The sequence below is a fragment of the Stegostoma tigrinum genome, chromosome 16, assembly GCF_030684315.1.
Source record: "Stegostoma tigrinum isolate sSteTig4 chromosome 16, sSteTig4.hap1, whole genome shotgun sequence".
Classification (NCBI taxonomy): domain Eukaryota; kingdom Metazoa; phylum Chordata; class Chondrichthyes; order Orectolobiformes; family Stegostomatidae; genus Stegostoma; species Stegostoma tigrinum.
In genome coordinates this window covers 52,296,813-52,308,840 of record NC_081369.1, presented here as the reverse complement: position 1 = coordinate 52,308,840, position 12,028 = coordinate 52,296,813, and the positions used below count along the sequence as shown (strand labels likewise).

Genomic DNA, 12,028 nt, shown 5'->3' with positions numbered 1-12,028 from the left:
CCGCTATTCTTTTGGTTTTTGTATGATATATTTCCAAGTCAGGATGGTGAGTGACTTGGAGAGGAACTTGTGGGTGGTGGTGATCCCATTTATTTGATGCCCTGGTCTTTCTGGATTGTAAAGATTGCAGGTATGGAAGATGATGTTGTTGGAGCCTTGGTGCATCTTGTAGATGATGTACTGATATGGCTTAATAACCAGATTATCACTGTCAGTCTTTGCATGGACCCATCCTCCTCACCAGGTTCCTCCCTTTAATAAAAAGAAAAATGCTGGAAATAGCCAATGGGTGAGATGTCGTTGGTGAGAACTGAAGAAATCAGAAACTTGTGGGATTAACCTCATGCCCTTCACAAGTGCTGAAAGATTAGATTCCCAGAGGTGGAATCTAAAACCTGTGTGTATATATTGCTGATGTTGTTTCTTTGTGTTGTCGTTCTGTCTTTTGTAGATCTGGACTTGGTCACCATGAGCTGTGTGGCAGAGAGCAACCCCAGCAGATAGGAGCTCCGCCCCCACTCATTTCCCCCAAACCCCAGCATAAGGAGCACCATTCCAGCCCAGCTGTCCTGTGGAATCCAGTGACCCTGATGGATAACCACACCGAGTCCCGTAAGAGCCACGATCACCACATGCTGAACAACTACGCTGGCCACTACGACACGCACCGGCAGGTGGGTCCGCCAATCAAGATAGAGAAGATCCACAGCCAGGAGGAGAGTGCCAAGAGGCGTGACGGTCCTGAGAAGTATCAGCCATCGCGGGGCCCGGGCTCCCTGGAGCATGCCTCACACTCTCACTCTTATGGCCCTCCGTTTGCAGAGCTGGAGAAATCTGCCCAGTCCATTCTTAACCAGCAGCGAATGTCCGTGCCCTATCTCGGGCCGTGCAGTGACATGAGCTTATTGCACAAGTCAACATCCACCTACAGACAGCCCCTGAGCCTCCCACGAGCCCCAGGGCCTATGTATGTCTATGATGAACTCTTGCAGCGCTACCGAAGGCTGATAAGCAAGTTGGACCTCGAGGAGAAGAAGCGGAAAGAGGCTAAAGAGAAAGGTGAGCCTTCGTGGCAAAGAGTGATGGGGTTAGTATAGGTAGAATGGACTGAAGGGCCTCTTCAGTGCTATAGGACTCTGACTCCCAGGACTTTTAATTGTTTGAGCATTTCATTGTGGCATTGTAGTTTCTTGGTCCTGAGCCAGCAGAGATACCTGGACTTTGTGGTGACTTCTTCTGGTTACCATCAAATAAGTTTGGGGCGGCACGGTGGCTCAGTGGTTAGCACTGCAGCCTCACAGCACCAGGGACCTGGGTTCAATTCCAGCCTCAGGTAAACATCTGTGCAGAGTTTGCATGTTCTCCCCGTGTCTGCGTGGGTTTCTTCCGGGTGCTCCAGTTTCCTCCCACAGTCCAAAGATGTGCAGGCTAGGTGGATTGGCCATGCTAAATTTCCCCGTAGTGTTCAGGGGTGTGTGGGTTATAGGGGGATGAGTCTGGGTGGGATGCTGCAAGGGGTGGTGTGGACTTGTTGGGCCGAAGGGCCTGTTTCCACACTGTAATCTAATCTAAATAGCAATATTTTTTGTCTGAAAGGGAAAAAAACTGAAAGTACTGCAGATGTTGGAAATCAGAAACAAAAACAGAAATTGCTGGGAAAACGCAGCAGGTCTGGTGGCATCTGTGGAGAGAAAACAGTTAATGTTTTGGGTCCAGTGACCCTTCTTTAGAATATTCTTCTCTGGCCTGACTTATTTAACAGATCAATATCCAAGTGTTCATTGAGGCAACAACAGACTTTCAGACACCTACAAAGGATCGTCTTGTAAATATGACAACGACAGTTTCCATCTTTCACTTTTTCTGACAAGCAGCCAACTTCCTCAAAGAGGAGGAATCCAGCTCCTTTTTCTAAAATAAGCCAACTTAAATAAATACTACCCAACAGGGGCATAGTGCTCACAACCAAACACTCAAATAGAATCCAGCCCTTCTCTTGCACCAAATAACAAAAGCTGCCCATTAGGGACGCTCTAGCTTAGCCCAGGCAGAGAACCCAGCTCTTCTCGTCTTTTTTTACAACATAGAGACAAGAAATTGTCCACCAGGGCTGCGTTAACTTAACCAGAAACCAAAAAAAACAAAGCCCCAAAACAGGAGAAAATGGAAGAGAGGGTGGGGTTGTTGTGGTAATGTCACTGGAATTGCCATCCAGAGACCCAGGCAAATGTGTTGGAGGTATGGGTTTGAATCTCAGCATGCTAACTGGTGAACTTTCAATTTAATAAAAATCTATAATTTTTTTAAAAAGTGGAAGGACTGCAGGTGCTGGAAATTAGAAATAAAACCAGAAATTGCTGGAAAATCTCAGCAAGCGCTGGCAGCATTTGTGGAGAGAAATCAGAGTTCACATTTTGCGTCCAGTGAACCTTCAGAACTGATTATAATTAAAAAAGCTTGGCTAGTGGTGACCATGTAACCACTGTCAATTGTAAAAGCCCATTGGTTTCACTAATATCCTTTAGGGAAGGGTATCTGCCATCATTATGGGGTGCGGCCGATGTGTTATCCCTGTTCTCTGGACAGTTTAAAAATGGGCAATAAGCCTGGGTGAGCCAGTGATGTTCACATTCCCATGATTTAACTAAGTAAAAGCTTGTGTAATGACAGAGATAGTGGGGTGACTTTAAGATTATAATTTCGTGCAGTATGTGTAAAATAACACATATAGGAAGGACCATGAGGCAGCTTGCTTTATGAATGGTGTTGAAATATCTCAGCAATGTGATCATCATGTTCTATTAAACCCAATGCTGTGTTGTCCAAGTAATGCAGAGCATCAAGCATCAGAAGCTTTAGAAGATATTGAGTATGATATGTGCAATAGTAACCTTTAAGTATGTAAATATAATGGGAGGTAATGACCTGGCGTATTATCATTGGATTGTTAATCCAGAGACCCAGGTAATGTTCTGAGGACCTGAGTTCAAATCCCGCCACAGCAGATAGTTAAATTTGATTTCACTAAAAATCTGGAATTAAGGATCTAATGATGACTATGAAAATCGCTTGAGCTGAATCCAGCTCACATAACCTAAGGCAGTATTTCCCAAACGCTTTCCCATTGTGACCCTAAGCCAAGGATTGAAAATTGTCGAGTGAGAACTATGAGACCAGGGTACAAAAGGGATGTGTGAGAACAGGCTAGAGGAGGAGCACTTGGTCAGAGCTTCCAGGTAGCTCTTGCTGCCTCAGAGCTAGGCACATCGGAATTTCCTCTCAAGACTCAATTTGAGGTTCCAGCCGCACTTTGGAAAGCCCTGGGTCTTCGGATCTCCTGCTCTGAGCACTTACCTTCTAATAAAGAATCAATTCCCTCAACACAATCTACCTCTGAAATCAGGATTCCCAAGAAGATTTGGGTACAGGAGCAGTGAAATCTTGCTGCAATTGTATAGAAGTTTGGTTAGACTGTACCTGGAAAACTGGGAGCAGCTTTGGTCTCTTTATCTCCTGAAATACATTATTGCCAGAGGCAAGTGCAACAAAGTTTCATCAGACCTTGTTCCCAGGATGGTGTGACTGCCCTGTGGGAAGAGATTGGGTAAACTGGCCTGTATTCTCTAGACTTTTGAAGAATGAGAAGGAATCTCATTGAAATGTGCAAAATACTTAAAAGGATGCGGAGTATAGATGCAGATAAGAGGGATCCCCCTGCTTGGAGGGGACACAGTTTACAAAATAAGGGAGATGCTGTGCAGGACCGAGAGGAGGAGAATTTTCAAAACTTCCTACCCCAGATGATGTTGCCAGGAATGGCGGGTTTGAATTACAAGGAGAGGCTGGATAGGCTGAGACTTTTTTCAATCGGAGTGTAGGAGATTAAGAGGTGAACTTATAGAGGTTGATAAAATCATGAGAGGTACAAATAGGGCAAATGGCCGGCGTCTTTTCCATAGAATGAGGGATTTCAAGACAAGGGGGTATATTTTTAAAGTGACAGGAGAAATATTTTAAAAAGACATGCTGGCCAATTTTTTTTACACAGAGTGGGTCATAGAATAGGAATGAACTTCCAGAGGAAGTGGTGGATGCAGGTATAGTTACAACATCTAAAAGACATTTAGATAAGTACATGAATCAGAAATGTTTGAAGGGATATGGGCCAAGTGCAGGCAGGTTGGAGCAGTTTAGTTGGGGATTATGTTCGGCATGGAGCGGTGGGACTGAAGGGTCTATTTCTGTGCTGTAAGACTCTGTGACTGTGAAATCTCCGTCATTTAAAGTAGATATGTGCAGACTCGGATGTAGTTAGTTAATTGCAGGATTTAAATGAACTAATTGGGCAGCTCAGCGCAGGATGAATGTGCTGACACAGCAGAGCATATTTGCACACTGTCAGGCTGCTTTGTCAGTTATTCTGTCACTTTGCTTCCACTGTTTCTAATTAGGTTATTACTATGACTTTGATGACTCGTATGATGAAAGTGATGAAGAGGAAGTTCGAGCACATCTCCGGCGAGTCGCTGAGCAGCCACCTCTGAAACTTGATGATTCATCTGAGGTATGTTAACACTTCTCCATTGTGGCAGTCTAAAAATAGGCTGTGGAGCGATAATGAGAATCTAATAGACTTAGAAGTCTCATTTTTTAATCTCTTTGCATTCCTCACCACATCATTAATTTGCCATTCTCCCTTCTTTTAGCAAAAACGTTTTCCCTCTGAACTCCTTGCTTATTTCTAAATTTTCCAAAACGTAGTTGCATCAGAGGCCGAACATCCAACTGCTTAGATGCATAACATAGGGTGAAGGAGGATTTATTAATCATGGCATTGGGATTACTGTGAGTTAAACTGAGGGTTATGGCTCTTTGTAAAGATGCTAAGGAGTTCATAAGATGTCTAGGCTCGATTAGACGTAGTCCTCACACAGAAAATACTGATAATCTGACAGCAGCGAACAATCACAATAGAAAAAAATACCCAGACCAATTTAACATTCGCAGTGTCTCAGACAGGTGTCAGGTTGGTTATTTCATTATTTCACAATTACATCTCAACTCTCATGCCTCTCAAAGCTTCAGCAATTTACTTTTAAAATGATCACCCCTCTGAAGACTTTTGTCTTAACGCTGCAGTTATTTTCTGAATCGGAGATTGTGTCTCTTCCAAGAGGTGCAAAGCCATCAGCACGTCAGCCAGTGCTAACAGGCCCAGAATCCAGTCAATTCAGACTGTAATCTTGCTCCATTATGTTCTATCGTCCTAGCAGCATGGTGTTTTGCACCATGGTGCTTAACTCCGATGTTCAGTAAAACTGGAGTTTCTCTCTCAGCTACAAGCCCAGGCAAAATCTGCCGAGTTCCTGGGCTGTCCCTTTTCCTGTTGGATCCAAAGAAATATGGAACATTCTTTTTGGCACGGGCTTGGTTGCAGAATTTGCCAGAATGATGAAATATTTAGACATCCGTATGCCTTTGGCCTCCACTCCAGGCTTTTTCGTCAAGGTTCGCTCCAGTTGTGTTCAACTTTCTCAAGGTATCCACAAAGCAGTGGAGCTATTTCCCTAAACCTGGTTCATGAGTGCCTGAGTACATCCAAGTACTAGGGCTTGTAGTGGGCCTGCACCCTGCATGTCCAGTGGCCAAAATATCGTCCCAACTTCCTCTGAAACCTTAGCCCCGGGCCTGTGAGAGGACGGATCCCCATGTATCACACAACTGAGGACATGATGATGGAGAGATTGTATACCTGACGGAGTGATTTACATAACAAGGTGTAGAGCTGGATGAACACAACAGGCCAAGCAGATCAGAGGAGCAGGAAAGCTGACATTTCAGGCCTAGAGAAATGTCAGCTTTCCAGCTCCTCTGATGCTGCTTAGCCTGCTGTGTTCATTCAGCTCCACAACTTGTTATCTCAGATTCTCCAGCATCTGCAGTTCCTACTATCTCTGGAGTCATTTACATATTTGGTTCCACTCTTCGCAAGGCTGCTGGCTGATGGTGTAACTGGAAGACTCTTCCACAACCTCAATTACATTCTCATTCTTCACTGACAGCATGCTGTTTGGCTCAACTGGCATTGATCCTCACCCAGTGTCAGCAGGCATGCACGCACAGGGCACACCTATGAACACATGGGGGCACATACAGAGGCACACATGCACATGTGCTCACACTTACATACACATATATACATACGCTGAGAGTTGATCACTGTCTGATTCCCTTCGACCCTAAGACTAGGACACTAACACCTTCACTATCAGCCTGGGATAAACGCTCCCTGGTCTGTTGGGCTAAGCCTGGCATATTCATCACCTCAGCCACCAGGAATCACGAAGCTGTGTTTTAATAAATTATCCAGACAAGGTAATGGTTTTTCAGCACAAGCCCTACCACAGTGATGGATTACAAACTGAGAGAGTACCTGCACCGCAGCTTTTCACATTTCATTCCCAGCAACTCAACAGCTTTACTGTGACTGTATTTTTAATTTGGTGCAATTAAGAAGATTCCTGTTCCCCACAGCTTCCTTTGAATGAATTGTATGCTGAGCAGTTTATCTTGCGGTCCAGTAAAACAGATGTAGCCCTGCAAGAAACTGAAGCAAATTGCACGGTCGTTACACAGCAAGCAGAACAGAGTGGGGCAATGAGCCGTCAAACAGAAAAGAGCAATGCCATCAAGACTGATCATGTAAAATGACCACTATTCACTTTTCAATTACAATGGGGACTACTTAATGCTGAGTTCAATTTGCAAAGTGACCAGGAGCAGTGACATGAACTCAGCAATCAACTGGGAAATTACAAAGCAAGATATTATAAAATAATTTGACAAAAATTAGAACATTGTAACACACAGATTCAGGGGAATCCTCATGTTTTTGAGCCAGCTATTTCCAGATTAAACACGGAATCTCCTGCACTGGCACACCCTTCCACTTTCATAGTAATTGTCCCCTGTGTAAGTTGTCACATTGTCATTACATCCTCCCACCAGTGGTGATGCTGCAGTTGCACAGCTTCCAGTCCATCAGCCATTCCTTCAGTGTCATTGAGTCAGAATCCTGGAACTCCTTACCTCGTAGCACCATGGATGTCCCAGTGCTCCCAGGGCTGCAGGAATCTCAGAAAGGGAGAGCACGAGGTTCTGAGGAATGGTCACTGGACCCAAAACTTTAACTCTGCTTTCTGTCCACAGATGCTGAGCTTTTCCAGCACTTTCTCCTTTTCCTCCTATAATCCAAATTCCCTCTGCAGCTAAAAGTGAGGGTCAAAACCAGTTTGAAAATCACATAGACTGTCAGTGGAGCAAAGTAAGTCAAGATCTTCTATGAAGGTAAATTAATTAATTTCACAGATCCGACCATTAAATGGAATTGGTAATCACAGTTCAGGTATGACCCAGTCATGGATGTTAAAAGAGCAGAGTTAATCTAATAAGAATGAAGGGCAATCCCTAGATAGAGATAAAAACAAGCCAGATGGGTTCATTAAAAAAAATGTCGAAAGAAAACTATATTTTTCATTATTTCATGTCAAATGGCAATATTTTCGTTAAACCTACATTGAAGTTAATGGAAAACCATTTTTAACATGTAAGTTACTAGCAGTAACAGTTGAATATACTTTGGTTTCAATATGGCCAGAAGATACAGAGTTAAGTTAACCACCAACAGAGCCAGACAGGAGATGACCACTTCTTTTATTTCAGTTGTTGCAAACTGAAAATCAGTGCCTGAAGGGATGGTGGACAGAGATTCAGTTGTGAAGGTAAAAAGGGAGTTGGTGAATACTCGGAGAGAAAAGGCTTGGAAGCTTCTGAGGGTATAGCGGGAGAAGGGGACAAATTGGATGGATCTCTATCACCATGGGCCAAATGGCATCTTCCTGTGCAGTATTATTCTTCGAGTCTCTTCCCTTCCATAAAATGATCCACCCCTTGCAGATTCCATGTGCTAATTTGTAAGTTTGGATGCACAAGTAGGAAATGGTGCTACTCTGCCCCAGCACCTTCAGATGAGAGGGGAAAGCAATCAAAAAGAACCCAGTCCCCGCCAATGTGAAATAGTGGTGTCAAAAAATGTGAGTTGAGGGTAAAGTTAGGGTAAAGAAGTAAGAATAAAGAGCATGGATATTGAAAAGTTATGGAAGGATATGCGATATATTACTACCTGATATATGAGGTACAGAATAATTTACGGATTCTGATTAGCACATTTTTAAAAATGGAGAAACAAGAAGAAGTTATAAAGAGATATTTGCTGTTATAAATAGGGACATTAACTACAAACTAGTTGAAGTATGGCTATATGTTATCAATTAAGCTGAAATTAGAATAATGTGTCACTTTCAGGTATCAAATTTGACAAAGGTATCGAAGCTTTGGAATAGAGCAGAGGTGATTAACTGCAATAGAAGCAGGGATGAGAAACAGCAGTGCTTGAGAAAGCCCGGACCTTTGCATTCAGCAGAGAAAGTCACAGGGAGATTTGCTGTTTATGTTTAAAATGATCATTTTTTGATCGGGCAAATAGGAGAAAGCTAATTCCTTTGATGGCAGAGTCAATAACAGGAGAGACTGAGAAATTGCAGACCACCATCAAAAGAACAAAGACGGAGATGAGAGGGGCTTTCTTGTGTAGAGGGTCAGAAGCAAGTAAAATGGCCTGCCAGAGTTGATGATGGAAACAAAATCAAAAGGTTTTTTTCTGCAGGGAAGTGGATATATATGGAATTATAGAATAATTACATCACAGAGGGAAGATTTTCAGCCCATTATATCTGTGCTGGCTCTCAGTAACTGCAACTCGCCTTCACCCACCTTCGACATCTTTACCCAGAAGCCCTGCCATTTCTTTTCTCTTTCAGATAATGATCTCAATCACGCATGAAGGTCCAATTTAAGCCGCCTCCATCATGTTCTCACCAAATGCATTCCAGACCCGAAACACTCACAGCATTAAAATAATTTTCTTTGCGTTTTGCCAATCACCTCAAATGGGCATCCTCACTTTGTAACACTTTAGGACACTTTAGTGAAAACAGGAACAGATTTTTCCAGTCTGCTTTCTCTTAGAGAGGAAAGGAAATTAAATTGCTGTGGAAAAGGGTAAGGAAATGGACCTGAGGGCACAGATTCTCCGGAGACCCAGCATGGCTGCAATGGTATCTTGCTGTGCTGTAAACTTTCATCATAATGTCACACATCTCTGGCTTGCCATTTTGTCCTCATTGGAGTTTAGGAGAATGAGAGGCGGCCTTATTGAAGCATACAAGATTCTCAGCCGACTTGATCAGATCGATGTGAACAGATTGTTTCCCACTGTGGGTGAGTCTAGGACTAGAGGGCATCATCTCAAAATAAGAGATCACCCATTTAAGACAGAGATAAGGTGGAATTTCTTCTCTGAGCACAGCAAATCTACGAAATTCTTTACTGTTGATGTTGGGTCGTTAAGTTTATTCAAGGCTAGATGGATTCCTAATCAGTAAGGTAACCAAGCATTATGGGGAAAAGGCTGGAAAGTGGGTTTAAGGATTATCAGATCGGCCTTGATGTCATTGAATGGTGGGGCAGACTCAATGGGCTGAATGGGTCCACATCTGCTTCTGTGTCTTATAGCCTAATAGTACATTGAGGACATCAGCATTCCTTCAACATGTTCATTGTCTGCCTGGTGCTCTCTTTTCACCTTTATGGGGAGATGTTCAGAATTAGGTTTGTTGTCTCATGTACTGACATGAGCAGAGTGAAAAGTTTATAAATCACCACTAATGGTGCCATCTTAGATATGAAGGTACCTAGGTACAGAGTCTTAGATACAAAGTTACCTCGGTATAGGGTCTTAGATACAAAGGTACCTAGGCACAGGGTCTTAGATACAAAGTTACCTCGGTATAGGGTCTTAAATACAAAGGTACCTAGGCACAGGGTCTTAGATACAAAGTTACCTCGGTATAGGGTCTTAAATACAAAGGTACCTAGGCACAGGGTCTTAGATACAAAGTTACCTCGGTATAGGGTCTTAGATACAAAGGTACCTAGGCACAGGGTCTTAGATACAAAGTTACCTAGATATAGGGTCTTAGATACAAAGGAACCTCGGTATAGGGTCTTAGATACAAAGGTACCTAGGCACAGGGTCTTAGATACAAAGTTACCTAGATATAGGGTCTTAGATACAAAGGTACCTAGGTATAGGGTCTTAGATACAAAGCAGAAAAATAAAGAAGCAATGTTAAAAAATTAAACATTACAGTCCATCTTACCAAAAAAACAGAAAAACAAAGAAACACAGTTAAAAGTTTACCACCACAGTGTCTGGCCATTCTGGGCTTACAGTCCTCACAAGGGCTGGACCTACCACTCTGGGCTCAACCACCTGGCTCCCGGACTGCCTGCTGTACGTATCATCATAACTAGAATCCAAGTGTTTTTCTTCTTGCACCAAGCCATAGCGACACATTGACTGAAGATGATCAGGAATCGGTTGAGCCTGCAATCCAGTGGGATGATGGGAAGGTTGTGGAGGGGTCTACACTCATTGACAGAGCAGTGCTAAATGACAGCTTACAGACCTGAATTAGATGTAAAACTATCTAAATTTGTGCTGCATCAATCAATCATCATTCGACTACATCATCATTTCAGTGTGTTTCTCTAATCTGTTCCCCAATGTTTACAATTAAATCATTGAGCAGGATCATTCGTTCTGATACCCATGAATTCAGTAATTTAGCAGCAGTAATTCAATTGAATAGCTTCAATTGACCCACACTGGTTTGCAAAATTGCTTTGGATAATGGTTCTAATGTGAATTCCCAATACTCCAGTTGCTGGGGAAAATATGATTTATCCCATTGGGAAGTAATCCAGGTTTTCCTCCATGGCAGAAGGACAGTTGTGGAAGCATTTGCCAGTTGGATACAGGGCTGTATCTCCTCTCCTCTCAGTGGGGCTGTGGGGGACAGTACGAACTGGGTACTGCCGGCCAAGCTACTTGTCATGCAAGCAGTCAGGATAGGCTTCCTGCCAGAGACCAGGGAAAATTAGAGCCTGGAGAGGGAGCTCTGAACAAAACTGATTTTCTCAATTCTTTGTCACCACCAAAGATACCAGTAGAAAGGCTTACACACCAAAGCAAATTAAGATGTGATAACTGTAATGGTTAACTTTTTACCTTTGTTCCTTTATCTTGCTGCTTTGTACCTAAGGTTCTGTGCCTAGGTACCTTCTGTACCTAAAATGGTGCCATAAGTGGCTACTTGTTAAGTACTCACATGAGTACATGTGACAATAAACCTAATTCTAATCAACCAGTGGCAAAACAACCCAAGAAAAGAATGATGAACTAGTGCTTCATGTAACCACCTTTGAGCATTCAACTACCAAAAGCTTTGGACCCACTAGTCCTTTTGTTTACTCTGGTGACACTGTCAGCACATTCTCAGAGTGTTCACCTGTGCTTACTGGATGACAAGCCTCTGTCTGAGGGTTATCATGTGCTGTTGTATTGAGCGCAAGAGAATTTCTGTCTCACTGGACCCTGAGATTCACTGCTACAGGCAATGGTGAGACTTTGGTTAAATCTGGGTGCCAAATCTGCACAGCTTTCATCTCTTGATGAGTGATCATGGGAACTGCAGATGCTGGAGAATCCAAGATAATAAAATGTGAGGCTGGATGAAATTGTATCAGTGATCATGGGAACTGCAGATGCTGGACAATCCAAGATAATAAAATGTGAGGCTGGATGAACACAACAGGCCCAGCATCTCAGGAGCACAAAAGCTGACGTTTCAGGCCTAGACCCTTCATCAGAGAGGGGCATGGGGTGAGGGTTCTGGAATAAATAGGGAGAGAGGGGGAGGTGGACCGAAGATGGAGAGAAAAGAAGATAGGTGGGGAGGAGAGTATAGGTGGGGAGGTAGGGAGGGGATAGGCCAGTCCAGGGAAGACGGACAGGTCAAGGAGGTGGGATGAGGTTAGTAGGTAGGAGATGGAGGTGCGGCTTGGG

The 12,028-nt window shown here is 43.4% G+C and overlaps 1 protein-coding gene across 11 annotated transcripts in view; it reads left to right on the top strand.

Moving 5' to 3' along the window:
* Window positions 1–12,028, top strand: part of gse1b (Gse1 coiled-coil protein b) — a 760,234-nt gene that overhangs the window by 723,913 nt on the left and 24,293 nt on the right. For all 11 annotated transcript variants that reach the window (XM_048546473.2, XM_048546474.2, XM_048546472.2 and 8 more), the window contains 2 exons: window positions 452–1,059; window positions 4,452–4,564. In XM_048546473.2, the coding sequence (XP_048402430.2) occupies window positions 452–1,059; window positions 4,452–4,564 (721 nt within the window). The remainder of the gene's footprint in view (window positions 1–451; window positions 1,060–4,451; window positions 4,565–12,028) is intronic.